General features: G+C 43.1%; 1 protein-coding gene across 2 annotated transcripts; it reads left to right on the top strand.

The window, feature by feature from the left end:
* The first annotated feature begins 744 nt into the window (after window positions 1–744).
* LOC129813940 (endophilin-A2-like) lies at window positions 745–25,287 on the top strand. Of its 2 annotated transcripts, XM_055866596.1 has the most exons (9): window positions 745–1,147; window positions 16,675–16,743; window positions 16,871–17,087; window positions 17,288–17,421; window positions 17,536–17,694; window positions 19,063–19,166; window positions 19,306–19,436; window positions 19,567–19,614; window positions 20,773–25,287. In XM_055866596.1, the coding sequence occupies exons 1-9, from the start codon at window positions 1,103–1,105 to the stop codon at window positions 20,955–20,957; spliced, it is 1,092 nt and encodes a 363-aa protein (XP_055722571.1). In that variant the 5' UTR covers window positions 745–1,102; the 3' UTR covers window positions 20,958–25,287. The 2 variants fall into 2 exon arrangements, with proteins under 2 accessions (XP_055722571.1, XP_055722572.1); XM_055866597.1 differs by lacking the exon at window positions 19,567–19,614.
* Window positions 25,288–27,079: the final 1,792 nt, after the last annotated feature.

A 27,079-nucleotide genomic window follows, 5' to 3' on the forward strand; every position in this document is an offset into this window, starting at 1 on the left:
AGGCAGGCAGGCAGGCCTACAGAATCTGTTTCCAATCAATTACTTGTTTTCCCCGTTATCTGCTTGAAAAATAGCAGGAACTGCAAATCCAGTTTATATACACTTAACAATAATATAAACGCAACATGTAAAGTGTTGGTCACATGTTTCATGAGCTGAAAAAAAAAATAGCAGAAACTTTCCATATGTACAAAAAGCTTCTTTCTCTCAACTTTTGTGCACAAAATTGTTTATATCCCTGTTAGTGAGCATTTCTCCTTTGCTAAGATAATACATCCACCTGACAGGTGTTGCATATCAAGAAGCTGATTAAACAGCATTATAATTATTACACAGGTGCATCTTGTGCTGGGGACAATAAAAGACCATTTTAAAATGTGCATTTTTGTAGCACAACACAATGTCACAGATGTTGCAAGTTTTGAGGGAGCGTGCAGTTCACATGCTGACTGCAGGAATGTCCACCAGAGCTGTTGCCAGTGAATTGAATGTTAATTTCTCTACAATAAACTGCTTCCAACATCGTTTTAGAGAATTTGTCGGTACCTCCAATCGGCCTCACAACCACAGACCATGTGTAACCACGCCAGTTCATGGGGGGGTGCTGAGAAGTATTTTTGTCTATAATAAAGCCCTTTTGTGGGGAAAAACTCTATCTGATTGGCTGTGCCTGGCTCCCCAGTGGGTGGGCCTATGCCCTCCCAGGCCAATTTATGGTTGCACCCCTGCCCAGCCATGTGAATTCGATAAATTAGGTCCTTGTGAATTTATTTCAATTGACTGATTTTCTTATGTGAACTGTAACTCAGTAAAATATTTGAAATTGTTGCGTTTATATTTTTGTTCAGTATAGCAGAAGCTTCTATGCCTTGCAGGAAGTAGACTGGTTGCCAGGCAAGTTCCACTCGCAAAGGAAAACTAGCTTGAGGGAGAGTATGATCCACTGTTGAGGACTTAACTCCACGGTGAAGGAAGTTTAGTCTGCTGCGGAGAAAACGACGCAGAAGAAAAACTTAAGCGAGCTATTCCTATAATCAAACGTTCAGCAATTATTTAAAAGCAACTTGCACGTAAAGAAATAAGCTTATATCCTGCATCAAAAATGTCAGTCGCAGGCTTCAAGAAACAATTTTACAAAGCAAGCCAGGTCAGTGAACAACTTTTTACTTCGGCTAAAGTTATATTGTATGTTAGCTAGCTAAATTAGCTGGATAGCTAGCGACGTTAGCATTACTTGTGCAATATAGCCAACTAGTTAAATGTGCCTTTAGACAAGGAAATATCTGACCCAAATGTTTTATTTATTGGCTAAATGATTGAACTTTTACATTTGTTTAATGGCTAACCTACAGTGGCCTGAAAAGTCCTCGCAAAGTTAAATCTGCATAGTTCCAGTGAGTTGGCTATGCTAGTAGCTGGCTAGCTGTCAGTTCAGCACAACGTTACTTTGTCGTGTCGTAATTGACACATTGTTTCAATTTACTATAAAAACAGTGTTTGAAAACAGCGCCATTGTTTCGGTGTGTCATATCAATTTTTTTCTACGCAAACATAAACAAACTAACGTTAGTGAGTTTCGTATCAGAACGTTTACATGACTCATTTTAAATACTCCCCCCTCTCTTTCTCTGAGTTTAGCAAAACATTTTCTTCCTTGGAGGAATGGATAAAGCGGTGTAGACTAGAGGGGAATTAATCTAGCTGTATGTGATAAACCCTTTTAATTTGAGCTCAACCAATCAGTTATTTTGTGTCAGGATGATCTCATTTCATGGACATTGCATTACGATAACACAGTACCAGTCAAAAGTTTGGACAACTACTCATTCCAGGTTTTTTTTTTTTTTTTTTTTTTTTTTTACATTGTAGAATAACTGTGACGACATCAAAACTATGAAAAAACACACATGGAATCATGTAGTAACCAGAAAAGTATTAAACAAATCAAAATAGATTTCTGATTCTTCAAAATAGCCACTCTTTGCCTTGACAGCTCTGCACACTCTTGGCATTCTCTCAACCAGCTTCATGAGGTAGTCACCTGGAATGCATGTCAATTAACAGGTGTGCCTTGTTAAAAAAAAAATATTTGTGGAATTTCTTTCCTTAATGTGTTTGAGCCAATCAGTTGTGTTGTGACAACGTAGGCGTGGTATACAGAAGATAGCCCTATTTGGTAAAAGAGTCCATATTATGGTAAGAACAGCTCAAATAAGCAAAGAGAAACGACAGTCCATCATTACTTTAAGACATAAAAGTCAGTCAATCTGGAAAATTAAGAACTTTGGAAGTTTCTTCAAGTGCAGTTGCAAAAACCATCAAGCGCTATGATCAAACTGGCTCTCATGAGGACCGCCACAGGAAAGGAAGACCCAGAGTTACATCTGCTGCAGAGGATAAGTTCATAAGCGTTACCAGCCTCAGAAATTGCAGTCCAAATAAATGCTTCACGGAGTTCAAGTAACAGACACATCTCAATTATCGACTGCATTAATTAGGCCTTCATGGTCGAATTGCTGCAAAGAACCCACTACTAAAGGACACCAATAAGAAGAGACTTTATTGGGCCAAGAAATGGACATTAGACCGGTGGAAATCTCTCTTTTGGCCTGATGAGTCCAAATTTAGATTTTTGGTTCCAACCGCTGTGTCTTTGTGAGACGCAGAGTAGGTGAATGGATTATCTCCGCATGTCTAGTTCCCAACGTGAAGCGTGGGGGTGCTTTGCTGGAGAGGCTGTCAGGGATTTCTTTAGAATTCAAGGCACACTTAACCAGTATGGCTACCACAGCATTCTGCAGTGATACACCATCCCATCTGATTTGTGCTTAGTCCCACTATAATTTTGTTTTTCAACAGTACAAAGACCCAATACACCTCCAGTCTGTGTAAGTGCTATTTGACCAAGAAGAATAGGGATGGGGTGCTGCATCAGATGACCTGGCTTCCACAATTACCTGACCTCAACCCTTGGTTTGGGATGAGTTTGACCACAGAGTGAAGGAAAAGCAGCCAACAAGTGCTCAACATATGTGGGAACTCTTTCAAGAATGTTGGAAAAGCATTCCAGGTGAAGCTGGATGAGAGTGCCAAGAGTGTGCAAAGCTGTCATCAAGGCAAAGGGTGTCTAATTTGAAGAATCTTATATATACACTGCTCAAAAAAATAAAGGGAACACTTAAACAACACAATGTAACTCCAAGTCAATCACACTTCTGTGAAATCAAACTGTCCACTTAGGAAGCAACACTGATTGACAATAAATTTCACATGCTGTTGTGCAAATGGAATAGACAAAAGGTGGAAATTATAGGCAATTAGCAAGACACCCCCAAAAAAGGAGTCATTCTGCAGGTGGTGACCACAGACCACTTCTCAGTTCCTATGCTTCCTGGCTGATGTTTTGGTCACTTTTGAATGCTGGCGGTGCTCTCACTCTAGTGGTAGCATGAGACGGAGTCTACAACCCACACAAGTGGCCCAGGTAGTGCAGTTCATCCAGGATGGCAATGCGAGCTGTGGCAAAAAGGTTTGCTGTGTCTGTCAGCGTAGTGTCCAGAGCATGGAGGCGCTACCAGGAGACAGGCCAGTACATCAGGAGACGTGGAGGAGGCCGTAGGAGGGCAACAACCCAGCAGCAGGACCGCTACCTCCGCCTTTGTGCAAGGAGGTGCACTGCCAGAGCCCTGCAAAATGACCTCCAGCAGGCCACAAATGTGCATGTGTCAGCATATGGTCTCACAAGGGGTCTGAGGATCTCATCTCGGTACCTATTGGCAGTCAGGCTACCTCTGGCGAGCACATGGAGGGCTGTGCGGCCCCACAAAGAAATGCCACCCCACACCATGACTGACCCATCGCCAAACCGGTCATGCTGGAGGATGTTGCAGGCAGCAGAACGTTCTCCACGGCGTCTCCAGACTCTGTCACGTCTGTCACATGTGCTCAGTGTGAACCTGCTTTCATCTGTGAAGAGCACAGGGCGCCAGTGGCGAATTTGCCAATCTTGGTGTTCTCTGGCAAATGCCAAACGTCCTGCACGGTGTTGGGCTGTAAGCACATCCCCCACCTGTGGACGTCGGGCCCTCATACCACCCTCATGGAGTCTGTTTCTGACCGTTTGAGCAGACACATGCACATTTGTGGCCTGCTGGAGGTCATTTTGCAGGGCGCTGGCAGTGCACCTCCTTGCACAAAGGCGGAGGTAGCGGTCCTGCTGCTGGGTTGTTGCCCTCCTACGGCCTCCTCCACGTCTCCTGGAGGAGACACATGCACATTTGTGGCCTGCTGGAGGTCATTTTGCAGGGCTCTGGCAGTGCACCTCCTTGCACAAAGTCGGAGGTAGCGGTCCTGCTGCTGGGTTGTTGCCCTCCTACGGCCTCCTCCATGTCTCCTGATGTACTGGCCTGTCTCCTGGTAGCGCCTGCATGCTCTGGACACTACGCTGACAGACACAGCAAACCTTTTTGCCACAGTTCGCATTGATGTGCCATCCTGGATGAACTGCACTACCTGAGCCACTTGTGTGGGTTGTAGACTCCGTCTCATGCTACCACTAGAGTGAAAGCACCGCCAGCATTCAAAAGTGACCAAAACATCAGCCAGGAAGCATATGAACTGAGAAGTGGTCTGTGGTTACCACCTGCAGAATCACTCCTGTTTTGGGGGGTGTCTTGCTAATTGCCTATAATTTCCACCTTTTGTCTATTCCATTTGCACAACAGCATGTGCAATTTATTGTCAATCAGTGTTGCTTCCTAAGTGGACAGTTTGATTTCACAGAAGTGTGATTGACTTGGAGTTACATTGTGTTTTTTAAGTGTTCCCTTTATTTTTTTGAGCAGTGTATATATTCCAACACTTTTGGTTACTACACGATTCCATATGTTTTGATGTCTTCACTATTATTCTACTATGTAGAAAATAGTTTAAAAAAAAATAAAATAAAAAAAATAGAAACCATTGAATGAGTAGGTGTGTCAACTTTTGACTGGTACTGTATATAAGTATCTGTAGTTTGACCTATCTGTACCGCCTTCATTGTCATATCAATGGATCAATGTCATGAATAACACAGAATGCACCTCTGAAGTTACTCTCACTTGTCCGTTTGTTAGGAGGGACGCAGGGAAGGTTTGGTGTTTCTGGGAGGGAGATGGACATTCCATTCCCTCCAGTGCCACCACACTGGTCTCTTCCTTTCCCCCTCTCCCATTCCCTTCACCTGTCCATCTTCATGAGAAGTGATATGTGTTTGGAGTGATTGTGCCAATTTGCAGATGAGTCCATGATTGATGGTTCCATGGCTAGGCCTACCAGCCATGGCAGGTGTATTCCTCACTCACACACTGATTAGCACCTACTCGCCGGATACAAACATGCTTATTACCTTTATGTGGAATGTATCTCCTGTTTAGGAGGTACTTAACTTAACAGGTGTAAAATAAATGTCTGAAACTATATTCCTTACATACTGGTCTTGGGGGAAAGACTGTTGGGAGGTTCTCTTCTGCAATGTTCAACCAATCCAGTAAATGTGAAGGAGGAGTTAAGATGAAGTGTCGCCTTGTTAACGTCCAAAAGCGGATGTTGCTTCACAGGCTATATTTTTTTTTCATATCCCCTGAAAACCGGAGGCTAGGAAGTACTAGTGGTGTAACACAAATAAAAGGGTTGTTATTGCATTGGATGGATCTGAGATACATTATAGCCTTTGCAGATACTAATACGATCGGCCACAAGTGAAGTAGTTACAGAACAGGTTGTAAGTAGTCCTAAGGAAGTCATCTGACAGCTTTGAGAGGCCAATTTTTGACAGTTTCTATTTGATCTTTAGTAGTAAATACTCTCGAGGCCTCCATAATTAGTGATGTAACACAGCGTGTTGTGTGTGAACTGAAATGGCCTGACTGTCCCACTCACCTCACTACTATAGAATAGTCTGACTGGTTTTTGGGTAAATGGGCACGAAGGCACCTAGTAGGCAAGGCCTAGACACTCTCAAACCCCTGTCATTAAATATCTCTGGGAGAAATGAGGGCGTGGGTGTCTGAGTGTACTGACCCTTATTATGAGGCCATCTGCTATGTTATAGGGGCCTGTTTTGGAAATAGGTCAGTCTGTTGGTGTGTTGTTCACACAGCTGTGAGTGATTGTTTGGTGAGTTGTTCTCCTGACTCTGGTGTGCTTTGGAATCCTGGCAATGTTGCAGTAGTGCCCAAACCGGATTCCTGGGTTGTTATTAAGCCAGGAGAACAGACTCGGTCAACAGCCTGCCGGTAAACACACACTCATTTCCTCACATGGGATTATCTAATGGGTTGTTCCACTAATTTGGGGCCTTTTTTGAGAAGTGTTAAAAAAAGAGCACATGTTCAACTTCATAAACACATTTTCCCATCTTGAGGTTACATTTTTTTTAAAGATAGGGATGCACGATATATCGGTGAACATATCGAAATCGGACGATATTAGCGTAAAAATGCCTACATCGGTATCGGCCCGATGTATAGTTTAACGTCAAAGCTGACATGCATACCTGTAAGTACAATACGCAACGTAAAATTTCGCGCTACACTTGCAACACAGTATTCCTAACCTAGCCCACAATGTCTGCTGTGTGGATCGAGCAGTCATTTGAAAGAGTAAGAAAATTTCAGCGAGACAACTCAAAAGGCGAAATCCATTAACGCCAGGATAATGGAATTCATTGTCCTTGACAATCAACCTTTCTCTGTCGTGGGTGATGTTGGCTTTCGCGACTGATCGAGCACCGGTACACACTAACGTTACCAAGTGCGCTATTTTTCAGATGTTGCCCTACTAGAGTTACACTGTAATAGCGGCACTGCTATTAGCTTCACGACATTCTATGGAACGCCGTTTAGGTCGTTGCGTGTCAAAGATACATGTCAAATAACACTATTCGGCAATAACAGTTCTATTATAGAATGTTTTGTGTTCTAAATTTGCTCTTGCAAGCCAAGTGCCACCACTACTATCAGTAGCTCTATCAAAGCTGTACAAAAACGTCTGCAAACAAGCAAACACCGGCCACGAACGATGTGTTTACAATACAGCTTTGGTAATAAAGCATTATTTGTTCGACCGCAACTTCTGGGGTAGCTAGCTAGCTTTAGATTGTTACCTAGCTAGCACCAACACAACCAGCCTGAAAACAATGACCAGTAGAAACTGCAGTCATTTTCATTATTCTTAGCAATGATTTAGGAATTCTTGTGTTTAAGTATTAGGGAGATAGTCACTTGTTGTTCGCCTATTGAAATTGAACTTCAGTTCATGAAAATAAATAGCTAGCCAGCTACTTAACCCTGTTGCCCAAAGCTAACGTTATAAGCACCCAGCTAGCTTCATCTGGCTAGTGATGCTCGACCAGACCGGATTATGTGTTGTGAAGCTAGCCACAATAAGGATTCGACACAATAGTGGAATTTGCATTTTGCCTTCAAAATAAAAGTACCTCTTTGAAAGTAATGTAGAAGGTTAGAATTGGTGGAATCATGCCATATTTAGACTAGATAATGTTATACAAGGTTGGAATGCGAAGCAATGAACTGGGGTATCAGTCTACTCAGTGACACCAACAGAACACAACTGAAGAGTTTTCACAAATATTTGCGTTGTAGTTTTTATCACGGGACTGTGACTGTGTGAAATCACCTCTCCAGTCAGCCTATTGTGTGTGTGTATTGACGTTCATGTTGCACTGTACAGCTTGCCCTGGGGTTCAATGAAATGGGGTATCAGTCTACTCAATAGCCAAGCAATTTTTTCCCTACGTCCTCCTCAGTTATCAGACTCCAAAACATTTGTGCAGTATTGTTTTTTCTCGGGAATAGTGTTCAATACACATAGGTTGACAATAAATGTGGCTCAATTCACAGTTGTTTCAGAGTCCCGCAATAAGAGCTACAACGCTAATGTTCTCTGGGTGTCACTGAGTAGACTGATACCCTGTGTCATTGATCCACAATCCATAGGTAAGGCTGTAAAGTGAAATATGTATGCCCCCAATGCAATTCTAAAGTAAAATAAATCCAGTGTGATTTCAGCAGATTAACAAATTGTCTTTTGTTGATTTTATATAACATTCCAACCTTGTTTAGCATAATCTATTCAATTATGCCATAATTCTACTATTTGTATTCATTTGCATCACTGTCAATTACATACTTTTATTTTGAAGGCTAACTGCAAAGTCTGCTATTGTGGCTAATCCTTATTGTGGTTAGCTTCACATAGATGGTTCTGACCAGCATTAATCAAATAAGAACTGTCTTATAAATGAGGGTTATTTTAGATGATGACACCTACCTATATAATTAGCTAGCTAACTATAGCTACTGAAACAGATTGTTTTGCTATGTTTTTGGGGAAGAACATTGTTTGCATCCATGAGCTCACCAGCTTTTTTTTTATGACCAGGACTGTAGGTACGTGGGAACTTTACCAGCATCATAGCATACGTATCAATGAATCATTGTGACATATGAAATACGAGTGATAGTGTAATCAATGTGTAATAACTACGTAAAAAATCGATGAACTCGTTAAATTGTGATGTGCAGTCATATTCAGGTCCTGATTGGTCAACAAGCTTATTTGACATGTCAAATAGTGTTATTTGACATGTGTCTTTTTTGACATGCAAAGACCCAAACTGCGTTCCATAGAAATCCTGGTTGAGAATGAAACGACTAAACAAATTAACAACGAAATAGTACAGCAAGTAAGTGAAAGAAATAGGTTTTACTGGTAATGGGGATATGCATAAATGCCAACAAAATAACTTTTTGGTCAGGTGTGTGTGTGTGTGTGTGTAACCTTAACTAGGCAAGTCAGTTAAGAACAAATTCTTATTTCCAATGACGACCAAACCCAGATGACACTGGGCCAATTGTGCGCCGCCTTATGGGACTCCCAATCACGGCCGGATGTGATACCGCCTGGATTCAAACCAGGGACTGTAGTGATGCCTCTTGCGCTGAGATGCAGTACCTTAGACCTGCGCCCGCGTGTGTGTGTGTTAACACTTTAACTGTTCTAGAATGCTTAAAAGGCCGCTCAAATTTTAAATATCGTTATTGTTTTTTTGGGGCAAGGAAAATATTGGTATCTGCTAAAAATGTAATATCGGTGCATCACAAAAAAATGACTAGTAATTGCCAACTAAAGAGGGTTGAAGATGTATTCTTAAAGCAGCCATGAATCCCCTTGTAACAGGGGGAATGGAAGCATGTTGTGTGCAACAGGGAGTGGCAATTGAATGCAAGCTTCATCCAGGCTAGAAATGTTCATTTCATTTTTTGATTAACAGGTTGATGTGTTGACACTCAGTTTTCCACCAGAAAATTGCCAGAAAGAGTAGAACCATCTGAACTGCTTTTATTCTGATTTGTCTTTTCTATTTTTATTTTTCAAATGTTTCAAAAAAAAATCTAATCATAAGGAATGGTTTTAACATATTGAAACCAAAGTTCAGTTTATGTAACAGGGTTGACCTTAAAATGAGGGACAGATGTAAAATGAATCACTAATCACATGAAATAAAAGAGAAATCTTCAGAAATCACTGTCAAAGCAAACAAAATAACTAGGACTTTACAGTAACCATGTTTCCATCCAACCTTTTTATGTGAGTAAAATACATGACAGCCCTGATGGAAACAGCAAATTTATCGGTAAACTTTCCAAATGTTGACAACTTTACGCTCGACAAGGTGGGATCTTTTTATTTGTAAAATTAAGTATGCAAGAAATTATGGTAAAAATGCCTTTTATGAGTAAACATTGTTATAATAACCATATGTTGTGTGGTCCTCCCACTATGACTCGGTAAAGCATGCAGTTTATTAGGCTACAGATTAAATGTTTTGATGAACTTCACAGCGTGCTGAAAGTGCACGGTGACGAGCTTGATGCTGCTTTACATTAAATATTGAGGGTCTTATTCTGCTGACATAATGATCGATGCTTGGCTGCCGTTTGACAAATAAAAAGGATCTTGCTCTTTTGTCTGAAATAGAAATCTCATCATGTAGCCTAGGTAGCCAGCACTGTATCTGCCAGCTGTTGGTTAGAGCGCACGCGCAAAGACCAGAGTGGGCTCATTCCCTATACATACAATTAATAATTTGTATATAACAAGTTGAAAACGCGATGAAAACAATAAATGTGCACCAATTGTCGGGAGAGAAGGCATTCTGGAGAGAGAAGTGCATTGTGAATCTGGGCGCAGCATGGTCAATCCGACATCTGCATTGGCCATGCAGCATTTATGGTGATACGGCCTCTGCAGAAGTCAGGGCATTCATACTTCTTGCGCTCCACGGAGCAGCGCAAAGCAGTTGTGAAGGAAGTTTTCAAGGAAATGAATGTGTTTATACAGGATGATTTGGCCTCTGCATGCCTCCGGAGGCTTCACAATTGGTCATACCCTCCATTTGGATCCACTGGCCACATTTTCACATCAAGCATAAATTGGCTTTTAGTCTAGGCCTCCAAGTGATTAGTTCACTGAGATAGGCGTGTATGTATGTGTGTGTGTAATATATATATATATCTCACACACACACACACACTACCGTTCAAAAGTTTGGGGTCACTTAGAAATGTCCTTGTTTTTGAAAGAAAAGGTTATTTTTTTGTCAATTTAAAATAACATCACTCCCTTCACAGAACAGTGCAAACTGGCTCTAACGAGAATGGACAGAGGAGTGGGAGGCCCTGGTGCACAACTGAACAAAGGGACAAGTACATTAGAAGGCCAGCATCCCATAGTCGCCTCTTCACTGTTGACATTGAGACTGGTGTTTTGCAGGTACTATTTAATGAAGCTGCCAGTTGAGGACTTGTGAGGTGTCTGTTTCTCAAACTAGATACTAATGTACTTGTCCTCTTGCTCAGTTGTGCACCGGGGCCTCCCACTCTTTCTATTCTGATTAGAGCCAGTTTGCACAGTTCAGTGAAGGGAGTAGTACACAGCGTTGTACGAGATCTTCAGTTTCTTGGCAATTTCTCGCATGGAATAGCCTTAATTTCTCAGAAGAAGAATAGACTGACGAGTTTCAGTAGACATTTCTTTGTTTCTGGCCATTTTGAGCCTGTAATCGAACCCACAAATGCTGATGCTCCAGAAACTCAACTAGTCTAAAGAATGCCAGTTTTATTGCTTTAAACAGCACAACCGTTTTCAGCTGTGCTAACATAATTGCAAAAGGGTTTTCTAATGATCAATTAGCATTTTTAAAGTAATAAACTTGGATTAGCTAACACAACGTGCCCTTGGAACACAGGAGTGACGGTTGCTGATAATGGGCCTCTGTACGCCTATATAGATATTCCATTAAAAATCAGCCGTTTCCAGCTACAATAGTCATTTACAACATTAACAATGTCTACACTGTATTTCTGATCAATTTGATGTTAATGGTAAAAAAATGGATAAAAAAACAAAAAAACAATGACATTTCTAAGTGACCCCAAACGTTTGAACGGTAATATATATTAACACTGCAAAAAAAAGAAACGTCCACTCACTGTCAACTGCGTTTAGTTTCAGCAAACGTAACGTGTAATTATTTGTATGAACATAACAAGATTAATCAACTGAGACATAAACTGAACAAGTTCCACAGACTAACAGAAATTGAATGTGTCCCTGAACAAAGGGGGGGACTTACTGATAAGTCAGTATCTGGTGTGGCCATCAGCTGCATTTAAGTTCTGCAGTACATCTCCTCCTCATGGACTGCACCAGATTTGCCAGTTCTTGCAGTGAGATGTTACCCCACACTTCCACCAAGGCACCTGCAAGTTCCCGGACATTTCTGGGGGGAATGGCCCTAGCCCTCATCCTCCAATCCAACAGGTCCCAGACGTTCTCAATGGGATTGAGATCCGGTCTCTTCGCTGACCATGGCAGAACACTAACATTCCTGTATTGCAGAAAATCATGCACAGAATGAGCAGTATGGCTGGTGGCATTGTTGTGCTGGAGGGTCATGTCAGGATGAGCCTGCAGGAAGGGTACTACATGAGGGAGGAAGATTTCTTCCCTGTAACGCACAACGTTGAGATTGCCTGCAATGACATCAAGCTCAGTCCGATGATGCTGTGACACACCGCCCAAGACCATGACGGACCTCCCAACTCCAAATCAATCCTGCTCCAGAGTACAGCCCTCGGTGTAATGCTCATTCCTTCTACGATAAACGCGAATCCGACCATCACCCCTGGTGAGACAAAACCGCGACTCGTCAGTGAAGAGCACTTTTTGCCAGTCCTGTCTGGTCCAGCGACGGTGGGTTTGTGCCCATAGGCAACGTCGTTGCTGGTGATGTCTGATGAGGACCTGCTTTACAACAGGCCTACAATCCCTCAGTCCAGCCTATTGTGGACAGTCTGAGCACTGATGGAGGGATTGTGCGTTCCAGGTGTAACTCGGGCAGTTGTTGTTGCTATCCTGTACCTGTCCCGCAGGTGTGATGTTCAGATGTACCGATCCTGTGCAGATGTTGTTACACGTGGTCTGCCACTGCGAGGATGATCAGCTGTCCGTCCTGTCTCCCTGTAGTGCGGTCTTATGTGTCTCACAGTACGGACATTGCAATTTATTGCCCTGGCCACATCTGCAGTCCTCATGCCTCTTTTCAGCATGCCTAAGGCACGTTCACACAGATGAGCAGGGACCCTGGGCATCTTTCTTTTGGTGTTTTTCATAGTCAGTAGAAAGGCCTCTTTAGTGTCCTAAGTTTTCATAACTGTGACCTTAATTGCCTACCGTCTGTAAGCTGTTAGTGTCTTAACGACCGTCAAGCAGGTACATGTTCATTAATGCTTAATGGGTCATTGAACAAGCATGGGAAACAGTGTTTAAACCCTTTACAATGAAGATCTGTGAAGTTATTTGGATTTGTATGAGTTATCTTTGAAAGACAGGGTCCTGAAAAAGGGACGTTTATTTATTTTTGCTGAGTTTATTCTACTGCTCGACAATTTTTTTTATCTTGGTCGACCAAAGTCCTATCGACCGAACAATCAACCTGTCGACTAATTGGGGTCAGCCCTAACAAAATCGCAATAAAATTAGTATTGAATCGCAATACATATTGTATCGAAACAGTATCGTGATAATATCGTATCGTGAGGTGCCTGGCAATTCCCAGCCATAATGGTAACTTGTAGTTTCACATCAAAAATATTGCTGCCCCAGTAGGACTGAGGGGGTGGGTATTACACACAATATAGCCTATTGCGCACTGATCAGTTTGAATTTAATTGGTATGGTTGGCAATGGGCTTGAAGTGTAGTTGAATCAGGTGTGTAAAACTGCTGGTATGGAGCAAAAGCCTGCACACACTGTGGGTCTCCATGACTTAATAACTTCTTATGGCTGCAATTCCGCTAACGGGATGATATGACAACAGCCAGTGATAGTGCAGGGCGTCAAATTCAAAAAAGAGAAATCTCATAATTAAAATTCCTCAGACATACATGTGTCTTATACCATTTTAAAGGTAATCTTGTTGTTAATCCCACCAAAGTGTCCGATTTCAAATATGTTTTTCAGCGAAAGCACTACAAACGATTGTTAGGTTACACCAAACCACAATAAGCATAGCCATTTTTCCAGCGAAAGATAGCAGTCACAAAAAGCACAAATATAGCTAAAATTAATCACTAACCTTTGATGATCTTCATCAGATGACACTCATAGGACTTCATGTTACACAATGCATGCATGTTTTGTTTGATAAAGTTCATATTTATTTAAAAAAATCTGAGTTTACATTGACGCGTTACATTCACTAGTTCCAAAATCATCCAGTGATAGTGCATAGCCACATCGTTTCAACAGAAATACTCATCATAAATGTAGATGATAATACAAATTATACACATGGAATTATAGATATACCTCCCCTTAATGCAACCGCTGTGTCAGATTTCAAAAAAACTTTACGGAAAAAGCAAACCATGCAATAATCTGAGACAGAGCTCAGAACAATAGTAAAATTAGCCGCCATTTTGGAGTCAACAGAAACCAGAAAATATATGATAAATGTTTCCTTACCTTTGATGAACTTCATCAGAATGCAGTCCTAGGAATCCCAGGTCCACAATAAATGCTTGATTTGTTCGATAATGTCCGTTATTTATGTCCAATTAGCTACTTTGGTTAGCGCGTTTGGTAAACAATTCCAAAGTCACAAAGCGCGTACACTATAACGTGATGAAATGTCCAAAAGTTCCGTAACAGGCAGTAGAAACATGTCAAACGATGTATTGAATCAATTTTTAGAATGTTGTTAACATACATCTTGAATAACGTTCCAACCGGAGAATTACATTGACTTCAGTTGAGCGATGGAACGGAGCTGCCTCTCACGTGAACGCGCGAGTTCAATGCATGGTCACCTCATGGTAGTGGTGAATCATTCCTGTCTCCTTCGGCCCCCCTTCACATTAGTCATCAGACAAAATTCTATTGACTGTTGACATCTAGTGGAAGCCGTAGGAAGTGAAAACTCATCCATATCTCGCTGTAATTTCAATGGGAGCTTGGTTGAAAATCTACCAGCCTCAGAAAAAATCCAAACAGGAAGTGGAACTTCTCAGGTTTTTGCCTGCCATATGAGTTCTGTTATACTCACAGACATAATTCAAACAGTTTTAGAAACTTCTGAGTGTTTTCTATCCAATACTAATAATATGCATATATTAGCAACTATGACTGAGGAGCAGGCCATTTACTCTGGGCACCTCTGTGCACCTTTCATCCAAGCTACTCAATACTGCCCCTGCAGCCATAAGAAGTTAAAGAACACTGTTATAAAGATGGCTAACCCATCTGCTGTGTTCATGTAGTGACATACAGTGCATTCGGAAGGTATTCAGACCACTTGCCTTTTTCCACGTTACGTTACAGCCTTATTCTAAAATGAATTAAATATACACAATACACCATAATGACAAATTTTGCAAATATATTAAAAATAAAAAAACACCTTATTTACGTAAGTATTCAGACACTTTGCTATGAGACTCGAAATTGAGTTCAGGTGCACCCTGTTTCCATTGATCATTCTTGATGTTTCTACAACTTCATTGGAGTCCGCCTGTGGAAAAATTCTATTGATTGAACATGATTTGGAAAAGAACACTGTCTATATAAGGTCCCACAGTTGACAGTGCATGTCAGAGAAAAAAAACAAGCCATGAGGTTGAAGGAATTGTCCCTCGAACTCAGAGACAGGATTGTGTCAAGGAACAGATCTGGAAAAGGATACCAATTATTTATTTTTTTGCAGCATTGAAGGTCCCCAAGAACATAGTGGCCTCCATCAGTCTTAAATGGAAGAAGTTTGGAACCACCAAGACTCTTTCTAGAGCTGGCCGCCCGGCCAAACTGAGCAATGGGGGTTGAATGGCCTTGGTCAGGGGTGTGATCATGAACCCAATGGTCATTCTGACAGAGCTCCAGGGTTTGTCTGTGGAGATGGGAGAACCTTCTAGAAGGACAACCATCTCTGCAGCACTCCAACAATCAGGCCTTCATGGTAGTGGCCAGACGGAAGCCACTCCTTAGTAAAAGGCACATGACGGCCCGCTTGGAGTTTGCCAAAAGGTACCTAAAGGACTCTTAGACCATGATAAACAAGATTCTCTGGTCTGATGAAACCAAGGTTAAACTCTTTGGCCTGAATGTCAAGCGTCACGTCTCGAGGAAACCTGGCACCACTAAGGTGAAGCATTGTGGTGGCAGCATCATGCTGTGGGGATATTTTTCTGCGGCAGGGACTGGGAGACCAATGCAGGATCGAGGGGAAAGATGTACGGAGCAAAGTACAGAGATCCTTGATGAAAACCTGCTCAGGACCTCCTACTGGGGCAAAGGTTCACCTTCCAACAGGAGAACGACCCTAAGCACACAAACAACACAACACAGGAGTGTCTTCGGGACAAGTCTCTGATTGCCCTTGGCCCAGCCAGAGCCCGGACTTGAACCCGATCTAACATCCCTGGAGAGACCTGAAAAAAGCTGTGCAGTGACACTCCCCATCCAACCTGACAGAGTTTGAGAGGATCTGCAGAGAAGAATGAAGAAACTCCCCAAATAACTCCCCAAATCGCCAAAAAATTCTCAATCCTGTTTTTGCTTTCTCATTAGGGGGTATTGTGTGTAAATTGAGGGGGGAAAACATTTTTTTAATCGATTTTAGAATAAGGCTGTAACGTAACAAAATGTGGAAAAAGTCAAGGAGTCTGAATTCTTTCCGAATGCACTGTATAGCCTAGGCCCTGAAGATAGCTGCACTGAGTCACATGTTGAACAAATAGGCTCTACAATGAGTCTGTTTTGATGACCTGCCAATAAACCCAATGCTTCTGGTTCTTGTTTGCGTGCGAGTTCCTCTCTGTGAAAAAGTGTTCCTGTCTGTGACTGCGTTTGTAACTGTATAAAAGGAAACTGTCTGTGGTTAGGTCTTCTCTGCTGATACAGGGCTAACCAGAGTAGAGCTGCTACAGAGGAAGTGCTACTGTTCTGTCTGAATTAGGAACGGCTTTGTTGTGATGGAAAAGTCATGTCCTGTGCAGAATACATGTAAAAGACTTTAACTTATTATTCTCCTTCTGCCTGGTCCTTTTGTAGATGGTCAGTGAGAAGGTCGGAGGTGCAGAGGGAACCAAGCTGGATGAAGACTTCAAAGATCTGGAGAAGGTAAGTGATCTCTCCCCAACGCAAAAAAACATACACTCCTATTAACCTAAGATTGGATTTTCCTATCGATCCATTTTGTCAGAGTAGATTGTACATTCGCTGTCTCTCCTTCTTCACTTCCCCACAGAGGGCAGATGTGACCAGTAAAGCGGTGGTGGATGTCATCTCTAAAACATCGGAGTACCTGCAGCCCAACCCAGCGTCCAGGGCCAAGCTGACCATGCTGAACACGGTGTCTAAGATGCGGGGCCAGGTGAAGAGCCCTGGCTACCCCCAGGCTGAAGGGCTTCTGGGGGAGAGCATGGCCAAGTTTGGACGAGAGATGGGAGAGGACACCAACTTTGGTAAGAAAGAGATTGATTTCATAAACTACCATACGTTTATTTTACCTTTGTGCCCTAGCCTTTGGCTCTCAGAATACTGAATTCCAGGTGCGTTTGTGTGTGAAGTAGGGACCACGTACTCGACAGAAGAACCTTGTCCTTTATTGTGGCCGGTGACGGGATTGTGTGCCCATTCTCATGTAACAGTCTTTGTCCTGTAGGTGGCGCCCTGGTGGACGTGGGCGAGTCCATGAAGAGGCTGGCTGAGGTCAAAGATTCCCTGGACATCGATGTCAAACAGAACTTTATCGATCCACTGCAGGCCGTTGTCGACAAGGACATCAAAGACATCCAGGTAGAGACCTAGAATGAGATGAATAAGGGATTCTCAACTCTCCCTCAACGTTACACATTTTATTTTCTAACCCTTCACAATCAACTAATGGAGGACTCTCTCCTCCCTCCTCAGTACCATCTGAAGAAGTTGGAAGGCAGGCGTCTGGACTACGATTATAAGAAGAAACGCCAGGGGAAGATCCCAGACGAGGAGCTGAGGTCAGCCCTGGAGAAGTTCCACGAGTCCAAAGAGATGGCAGAGAGCTCCATGCACAACCTGCTGGAGACTGATGTGAGACATACCTCAGGGGTCAAGGGTTAGAGTTGAGGGATCTGGGGAATAATGCCAGAGATGGACAGCAACAATCAATCTTATTTTATTCGTATGTTGCTTCTTACAAATGAATTAGTCGCAAGTGCTTACTTTCACAGCAACAAATGGGCTTAAACTCATCGAAAGCAAGTAGAAACAACAGTAGCAAGGAAAATCTCTTTAGTTAATAAGAAAGAGGCTATTTTCCATTGGTTGGGTGGGTAGAAATTCAGGATTCAGGCTTCATACTCCCAAACTATAATACCCAGTAGGGGCTTCAACATCTGTTATCATTGGCATTGGCATTAGTAGTAGCACTGGCGCTAGCATTGGCAACAACGTTAGCATTAGCGTTGATGAGTATTTCAGGACCAGTATGCAGTCAGCTTGCCACGACTCCATAGCTAGTGAGTGGAACAGTTATGTAATGTCACAATGTGTAATAGGTGACGATTCTAGTTTTCCACTATGACTCTGCAACCTAAGAACGTGCCAAACCAGTCTTAGATGGCCTGTCTCTGGTAATGACCTTTTATTTCATCAGATGAGGGGACTGAGTACAACATGTGTTAGTGCCATGTTAATCAGAAACAAAGCAGTTTCGAGAGTCGGAAAATTGACCTCGGGGTGGTGAGGGGGGGGAAGAGAGAACAGAAGTGTAAATTAACCATAGTAATGGCGTTTCTAGTCTAGTCTCCCTGGTAATGGCGTTTCTAGTCCAGCCTCCCTGGTTATGGCGTTTCTAATCCAGCCTCCCTGGTAATGCCGTTTCTAGTCCAGTCCCCCTGGTCATGGCGTTTCTAGTCCAGTCCCCCTGGTCATGGCGTTTCTAGTCCAGTCTCCCTGGTCATGGCGTTTCTAGTCCAGTCTCCCTGGTAATGGCGTTTCTAGTCCAGCCTCCCTGGTAATGGCGTTTCTAGTCCAGCCTCCCTGGTAATGGCGTTTCTAGTCCAGCCTCCCTGGTAATGGCGTTTCTAGTCCAGCCTCCCTGGTCATGGCGTTTCTAGTCCAGCCTCCCTGGTAATGGCGTTTCTAGTCCAGCCTCCCTGGTAATGGCGTTTCTAGTCCAGCCTCCCTGGTAATGGCGTTTCTAGTCCAGTCCCCTTGGTAATGGCGTTTCTAGTCCAGTCTCCCTGGTAATGGCGTTTCTAGTCCAGTCCCCCTGGTCATGGCGTTTCTAGTCCAGTCTCCCTGGTAATGGCGTTTCTAGTTCAGTCCCCTTGGTAATGGCGTTTCTAGTCCAGTCTCCCTGGTAATGGCGTTTCTAGTCCAGTCCCCCTGGTAATGCCGTTTCTAGTCCAGTCCCCTGTATTAATGAATCTGACTGGTCTCTGTGCTTGTCTCTAGGTAGAGCAGGTGAGTCAGATGGCTTCTCTGGTCGAGTCACAACTGCAGTATCACAAACAGGCTGTGCAGATTCTGGAGGAGCTGACGGACAAACTCCGAGACAGGTAGGTCAGCTGTGTGTGTGTCTGTGTGTGTGTGTGTGGACTTCTACAATTCAGTTGAAGCTGTTTGTGTTGGTTGTCGTTGTTTTTATTTGTGTGTATTTACGTGTGACTGATTCATCCCCTCTGCTGTGTGTATCAGGGTGAACGAGGCCCAGTCTCGCCCCAGGCGTGAGTACACTCCTAAACCCAAAGCCTCCTTTGACTACGAAGAGCAGGAGCATTCAAATGGAGAGTACTCCCCCTCTGCCAACCCCCCTTCATACTCCTCAGGTAAGACTGGCCCTTAGCTGTGTGTGTGCCTCTGTGTGTTTCTGTATGTATCTATCTATTGCAGTCTTGTCTCACCAGTCCAAAACTGATCTTTCTCTATGTATAAACCCCCCCCCCCCCCCCCCCGTAGACGTCACGTCCTTCCACAGAACACGGCCCATGAAGAACAGTCGACACTGTGAGTCTGTGATTGAGGGTGAAAGAGTGGCAATTAACATGGTACTTAATCGACTCACTTCATTCCAGGAGAGTTTTACTAACATGGAATGGTGTGTGTGGGAAGCTTTAACCCCTTACTCACTTCACTTCATTGTTGCAGCAATTCTGTCATTTTTTCTCTGCAGTTTCAGGGTATCTAATTGGTAGTTAGTCTTGTCCCATCGCTGCAACTCCCATACGGCTCGGGAGAGGCGACGATCGAGATCATGCGTCCTTTGAAACACGAACCTGCCAAGCCGCACTGCTTCTTAACACAATGCCCGCTTAACCCGGAAGCCAGCTGCACCAATGTGTCGGAGTAAACACCATACACCTGGCGACCGTGTCAACATGCATGCGCCCGGCCCGCTACAGGAGTTGCTAGAGCGCGATGGGACAAGGACATCCCGGCCGGCCAAACCCTCCCCTAACCTGGACGACGCTGGGCCAATTGTGCTCCGCCGCATGAGTCTCCCAGTTGCAGCCGGCTGCGACTCAGCCATGAGATCAAACTTGGGTCTGTAGTGACGCTTTTAGCACTGCGATGCAGTACCCTAAACCGCTGCGCCCCACGGGAGTCAATTCTGACATTTTGCATGGCAAAATGAGAAAAAAAAATCGAATTACTTACGCTGACGAGTGAAAAAGTTTGTTGACGTGTGGCTTGATTGAACCATATTATGCGGTAAATGTGCAGTAATTGGTTGATTTTTGCAAGCCCTCTTTTTGTACTGTGATGATGGGTCAGTTTTATGTGAAAATATTGCTGTGATTTGACTGTTTAATTGCGGAACTAGTGCAGTGATTGGTCAAATTTGCAAGCCCTCGCATAATATGCGGGAATTGTTGATTTCTCCAAAAGAATTGCGATAACAGAATCCTAGAATCCTGGAGGGACTAAACTAACCCCGCACACTGGATCTGGTAACAGGTAACATCTCCCTTCAACCCTGTGAGCCCAGCGGTTTGGACGTTTATGAAGTGTTCTGGTCCCTTTCCTGCCTCTCACTTATCTAAACTCTGGAAGTGGTTCTGGTTTGAAAAGCAAAGCTGCTGAATACGTTTCTGAAGAATGTCAAATTAAAGTTTATTTTCTCTTTCCCTCTTCAACACATTCCTCCCCCTTCCTTCTCCCCAGCCTCTGAGCCGTGCGCTAAGGCCCTGTATGACTTCGAGCCAGAGAACGAGGGTGAGCTGGGCTTCTGCGAGGGCGACATCATCATGCTGACCAACCGCATCGACGAGAACTGGTTGGAGGGCACTATCCGCGGCCAATCAGGATTCTTCCCCAACAACTATGTGGAAGTGGTGGTGCCCCTGTAACACTGACAGAACAAGAGGAGCGGGAGGGAGTGATGAGGAGCGGGAGGAAGGGATGAGGAGCGGGAGAGATGAGGAGAGGGTGGGAGGGCTGAGGAGAGGAGGGAGGACAGCGGTAGATGACGGGGGGCATCTCAAAAGTCTAAAATGACTTCCTCCTGTTGATGATCACTGATCTAAATAAATCAGGACAAGGAAATATCAGTGTAAGAAAATAAAATGAGGTCACCTTAGATTGAGATTCACCTAAAGATGGATGGATGGAAAAAGTGGGAGGAAGATGTTGATGGAAAGGTTAGCACAAGGAAGGTGTATCTTCGTTTTCATTCTCTTTACACTTTCTACACTACACCTCCCTTAACGGGACGTATGGAGATGGGGTTACTAGAGGAGATGTTTGTCATTATGGGTGACCTGTACCCATGAACACTACCAGATGTGTGCTTTAAGCAGACCTAGAAAAAAAACTGCAACAAATTGCCTTGATGTTGTTACCTTTAATCACCTATTTACTTTATTGCCCTTAATTCTAGGGAAAATGGTTAAATATGTTTTGTTCTTCCACAATTGGGAATCTTTGCATGATATTCTGGTTAATTTTAATGCACACTCTTTTTCAAAATCCATACACACCAATTATTTTCCTCCCTGGCATGGAGAGTTAGATAGATCTTGGCTTTAGCTGTCCTATGCTGCCCTCTGATGGTCTAAGCCTGTTATTCCTTCAGGAGTAGGATGAAGTTGCCCATAGACTGATCTAAGATCAGTTTAGTATGTTTCCCACTTATGGTTAAGGTTAGGATGTACGGACTGTAAGCTGATCCTAGAACTGTGCCCAGGGGCTTGTCCTGCATGGACATCAGTACTGATTTTTGTTTCTTTTATGGTCCTTTTTCTAATCCATCCCATACCTGGTAAATGTGATTGTTCAGCTTTTCTCTGGGTCTAAACTTACGTGAAGAGTTGGCCTGTTTGCTTACCTGTTTCTACTAAAGCCAACGTCGCCATTTCCTTGGCAAGGCAAATATATGTTGTTGGAAACAGTTGGCCACCTAGGCTAGTAAATAACTGTAGTGAATGGTTATTGTCTGTTGGCATACACACAGCTCTGCAGGCCAATTATACTATGTCTCTAAACACTATAACACTATTTATAACACTATCTCCGTTTAGTACTGTTACAGCTGCAAGGCTGCCTTTCATTGACTGGGAAGATCTCAATTGCTTTCTCCTCGTCTCCTACTCAAACCCATTGGATGAGAAATCCAGCCGGTCTGTCCCCTCTGACCTTTTCTTGAGATCTTCCTTTTGTCTGCTATACCCCTTTGCCTTCCTCTTCTCTGTCTCTCTCTTATTTTTGCTAACTCTTATATGGTCAAAAGATCAAAAAGGAAAACTTTCCATTGCCCACCCAAGTTCTTTGTTCTGTTTGTGTTGTGTTCTAACTTAGATTTGAAGCCATCTGCTCCTTCTGGCTTAACCCCGTGTGCCTGAGGGCTGAAGCCAAAGTAAGTGAGTGTAGAGTGACCTCCTATTATTCACTTGCTACAGTCAGTTTGCATACAGTGTGTTAGTGGTGCTTGGATCAGCTGTTTTAACACCCCATCCGCAACCGCCTGACTATGTCATAAAGTGAACGTCCGAGGCCCAACCCTAAACCGCAAATATAGAAAAGGCACTATAGGCTAGTCAAAGACTGCAGGAATATTTTTTTGGGACAGAGGGTGCGGGGATTTTTTTTGCCTTATTTAGACATGTTTCTGCTTATGATTTCTGACATTTTGGTAGGCTATTTGTTAGTCAACTTGTCTATAATTATATACATACAGCTTCTCTTCTGTCATATGTTGCCCAGGAAGACTAACTAAACCCTTGCTTTCTAGAATGTCATAAATCAATAGAATGAATGCTTCAATCTAGTTGACATCGATAAAGTTTCACAGAGCAAAAACGTTTAGGGATTGGGGAGAAAATGCAATAACAGAAGATTTATATTTTTTACAGTTTTATGTGCAAGATTCCCAAATGACATCAGTTTGACTAGGAAATAGAAAGCTGTGAACGACCTAACATGTTTTTGATAAGGTTTCAGTTCGGCTTGGATGCAAATTTTGTAGTTTGAAATTGTAGCAGGCACATTCTCTCAAGATGCTGGGAAAAAATATATAATTTCTCCAGCCCTGTTCCCAAGTCCACATTTTTTCTACATTTAGTGTATAATTTTACTGCAAGACATGCTTAATTCTGCAGGAGTTCATATTAAGTATGAGAGGTTATAGACCTGCATACAGGCAGTGTCCAGATTTCAGTTTCAATTTAACCCATCTAAACAGTAGGCTACAGTTCCCTTGAAGTGCCATAGGCCCATTTGAAGGCCGTCTTGGCTGACATTTTTTTTTTTGTGCCTCACAATCATCACATGTATAAACTCTCAGCAATTTAATGGGTATTTACCAACGTTTTAGGAATCACTGTGCCTTCCTCCTACCCTTAGGTGATGCCGAAACGTTGGTAAATACCCATTAAATTGCTGGGAGTTTATACATGGAGTGTGCAACTTTATTTTGATAGTTTATAGTTTATTCGGCGTTAGTCAGTTTTTTAATTCCCAATCATCACATAACATAGCTGCCACTATCCTCTTTTACTGCTTCACCACATCTTTCCCAAACAGGACTTTTCTGGCCCTCCCTTCTCTTTAGTTTCAACTCTCCTTTCGTAGCTTTTCTCTTATTGAAACTCCAACATTGTCCTTTTTGCCTCCATAGATCGACTTTTTTTCTGCCTGTTCTTAAAAGTGATTGGTGTGTAGGCTATTTGCCGCGCGTACAAGTAGGCCCTAAAGTTTAGGCTTATGCACTAATGCCAGATAGCCTAAGATAATGAAAGAAATACCTTAATGTAGCCTAAAGATAAAAATTGCACAAGAATGATACATTTATGGATTTTTTTAAGGTATTATTTTCTCTTTATTCAACCCACCCGCCTACAACCTGCCCTTCATCCACACAATATTTAATGGCCCTAAACCCATCCATTCAGAGGATATAACCGCAGGGACTGTGTTCGATCCAACCCGCTGCCAAAAGGGGATTTGAAAGAAGGGTCGTTTTTGTATTTACGTGTCACCCCATGGTGTGGGTGGGAGAGAGAGGAAATAGGACTGTATATGACCATGGATTTTATTAGTCTTTCTGGGTGTTTCAATTCCAGCTACGCCTTTTTACCCAGAGCCTCAGAACTGTGATGAGCCCTACCCACAGCCGATAACTGTCTATCCTCGTTATCTAGTTGCTACACTCCTTCACGGCACCCGTGGAATTGTATCCGGAACAGACGCATTTTTTTTTATGTCTAAATAGGCACAGGACAGCTTTACCCTACCCCCACTCACTGGCTATCTGCCCCCATTCCGCTGCCCCCTCGCCTCCTACCCCTCTCACACCTGCCCCTGTTCTCCTCCCATTTTCATCCCTAAACCCCCTTCCGACATCTCTTAATCCACCCCCTCAAACACTGTCTCTCAAAGATCACTACATAACCCCCCCCCCCCTCCCATCTCCCTCTCCACTACTACCCTCCACTCCTTCCCTAGAACATGCAGCTCTACCAAAAAAAACAAATATCCTATGTGCATAAAGTAAACGCGTTCCTCCTAACTTAATGTTTACATGTCTCTTGGGCTATATTTGTTGTGTTAACATGGTTTGGGTTTTAGTGCCTCTGTAGGTGATTAATGTTTAGGTTCCGGTGTGGGTTACCACGTCCCATTAGCCTAAATAAAAGGAACTAGGCAGGCAGGGGGGAAAGGAGCTCCAGTTGTCTAAGTACCTTGTTTACCGGTGTCTATGAGTAATGTAACAAAGGGCTCAGATCAAGCATGTCCGTTTTTGCGGACTGGTGTCGTTGTCTTCAACTATTCTAATGCCGTTGGTGACAATCTATTTATGTTTTTCACACTACATTTGAAGATGGGTATTTCTACCAAATCCCACAGGAGTATCATATTATTTTGATATTACGAGTATTATCTTACTTAATAATAGCTTTATTTTAATATACAGAATCATTTTGTGAAGTGTCCATTGTAAATTGCTCGTTGCCTGCATGTGTCTATAGGTTATGCGTCTTGCTTCAGCGATGATGCCTTATTTTGAGGCTCCGTGTTTTTGGTAATTTACGCTGTCTGTGGATCGATGTTTGAACCAAGGCAGGATTATCTTTATGTGGATTCTCTTTTATCTTTGTATTGTCATGTATTATATATTTTTGCGACGATGTAAATGAGGAATGTTGTCTGATCGCTTCTTAAATAAATATGAAGGAAAGTGAAGTGGCCCTCCGTCTGCTGGATGTGTCTTCAGGGGGGATGTGAATGATACCTTCATTTACATATAAATTACAATTTCCAGAAAAGTCAATCGCATATTCATTCTTTCATTGTAGTTGTCTATTGCACACCCATTTTCATTTACATGCTCCTGTAGGTAGCTAAAATTAATAGGACAATCTAATCAGTGGTTTCAAAAACAAGTCGGTTGTCAAAAATACATTGATCTGTCAGGCTTTGAAATACATTTCCAAGCAGGTGTGTTAGAATATTCAAGCAATAGATATCACAACCAATCACTCACCCTACTGAAGAAGCCTAACTAACTCAATCAACGCGAACTGCACAATAAACCACATGACATCTCCTATACTGACTGACACGTCCATCATAAGGACTTGCACAACAGCCAGTTTTTGGCGGATATCCATGGCAATATTACATTTACATTTAAGTCATTTAGCAGACGCTCTTATCCAGAGCGACTTACAAGTACATACATTCATATTTTTTTGTACTGGTCCCCCGTGGGAATCGAACCCACAACCCTGGCGTTGCAAGCGCCATGCTCTACCAACTGAGCCACACGGGAATATCTCATAAAAGGAAGGCGTGCCCTTTTCGGTTTGCCCAGCCAGTCGGCTATACTCATGGCTGCTCCACGTAAGAAAACAGCTCTAGGGGCCGGAGGGAACCAGGGCGCAGCTCCCGCCCTGCTACTACGAAGGATACTTGGAAAAACGGGACTGAAAGAAAAGGTTATTGCATTGCATGCTGTGTTGAAGTGAGGTCGGCATTGATGTTGGGAGATTAGGCCTGGCTAGCAGTTGGTGTTCCAATTCATCCCAAAGGTGTTCAATGGGGTTGAGGTCAGGGCTCTGTACGGGCCAGTCAAGTTCTTCCACACCAATCTCGACAAACCATTCTTTATGGACCTCGCTTTGTGCACGGGGACATTGTCATGCTGAAACAGGAAAGGGAATTCCTCAAACTGTTGCCACAAAGTTGGAAGCACAGAATCATCTAGAATGCCATTGTATGCTGTAACATTAATTTCCCTTCACTGGAACTAAGGAGCCCAAACCATGACAAACAGCCCCAGACTATTATTCCTTCTCCACCAAACTTTACAGTCGGCACTATGCGTTGTGGCAGGTAGCGTTCTCCTGGCATACACCAAACCCAGATTCGTCTGTCAGACTGCCAGATGGTGAAGCATGATTCATCACTCCAGAGAAAGCATTTCCAGAGTCCAATGGCGGCAAGCTTTACACCACTCCAGCCGACACTTAGCATTGCGCATGGTGATCTTAGGCTTGTGTGCGGCTGCTCGGCCATGGAAACCCATTTCTTGATGCTACTGACAAAGAGTTCTTGTGCTGAAGTTGCTTCCAGAGGCAGTTTTTAAATCCGTACTGAGTGTTGCAACTGAGGATGCTTCAGCACTCGGTTGTCCCGTTCACAATAACAGCACTTACCGTTAACCGGGGCAGCCTAGCGCGGCAGAAATTCAATGAACTGACTTCTCGGAAAGGTGGCATCCTATGAAGGTGCCACGTTGAAAGTTACTGAGCTCTTCAGTAAGGCCATTCTACTGCCAATGTTTGTCTATGGAAATTACATGACTGTGTGCTCAATTTTATACACCTGTCAGCAACTGGTGTGGCTGAAATAGCCAAATCCACTCATTTGAAAGGGTGTCCACATACTGTGGTGTACTTCACTTGCTTCTTGCTCAGAAGTGATTTTTATTAAAGAAGACTGAACTGGAGTCTGAATTAATTAAGCGCCTAAG

The sequence above is a fragment of the Salvelinus fontinalis genome, chromosome 17 (assembly GCF_029448725.1).
Source record: "Salvelinus fontinalis isolate EN_2023a chromosome 17, ASM2944872v1, whole genome shotgun sequence".
Lineage (NCBI taxonomy): Eukaryota > Metazoa > Chordata > Actinopteri > Salmoniformes > Salmonidae > Salvelinus > Salvelinus fontinalis.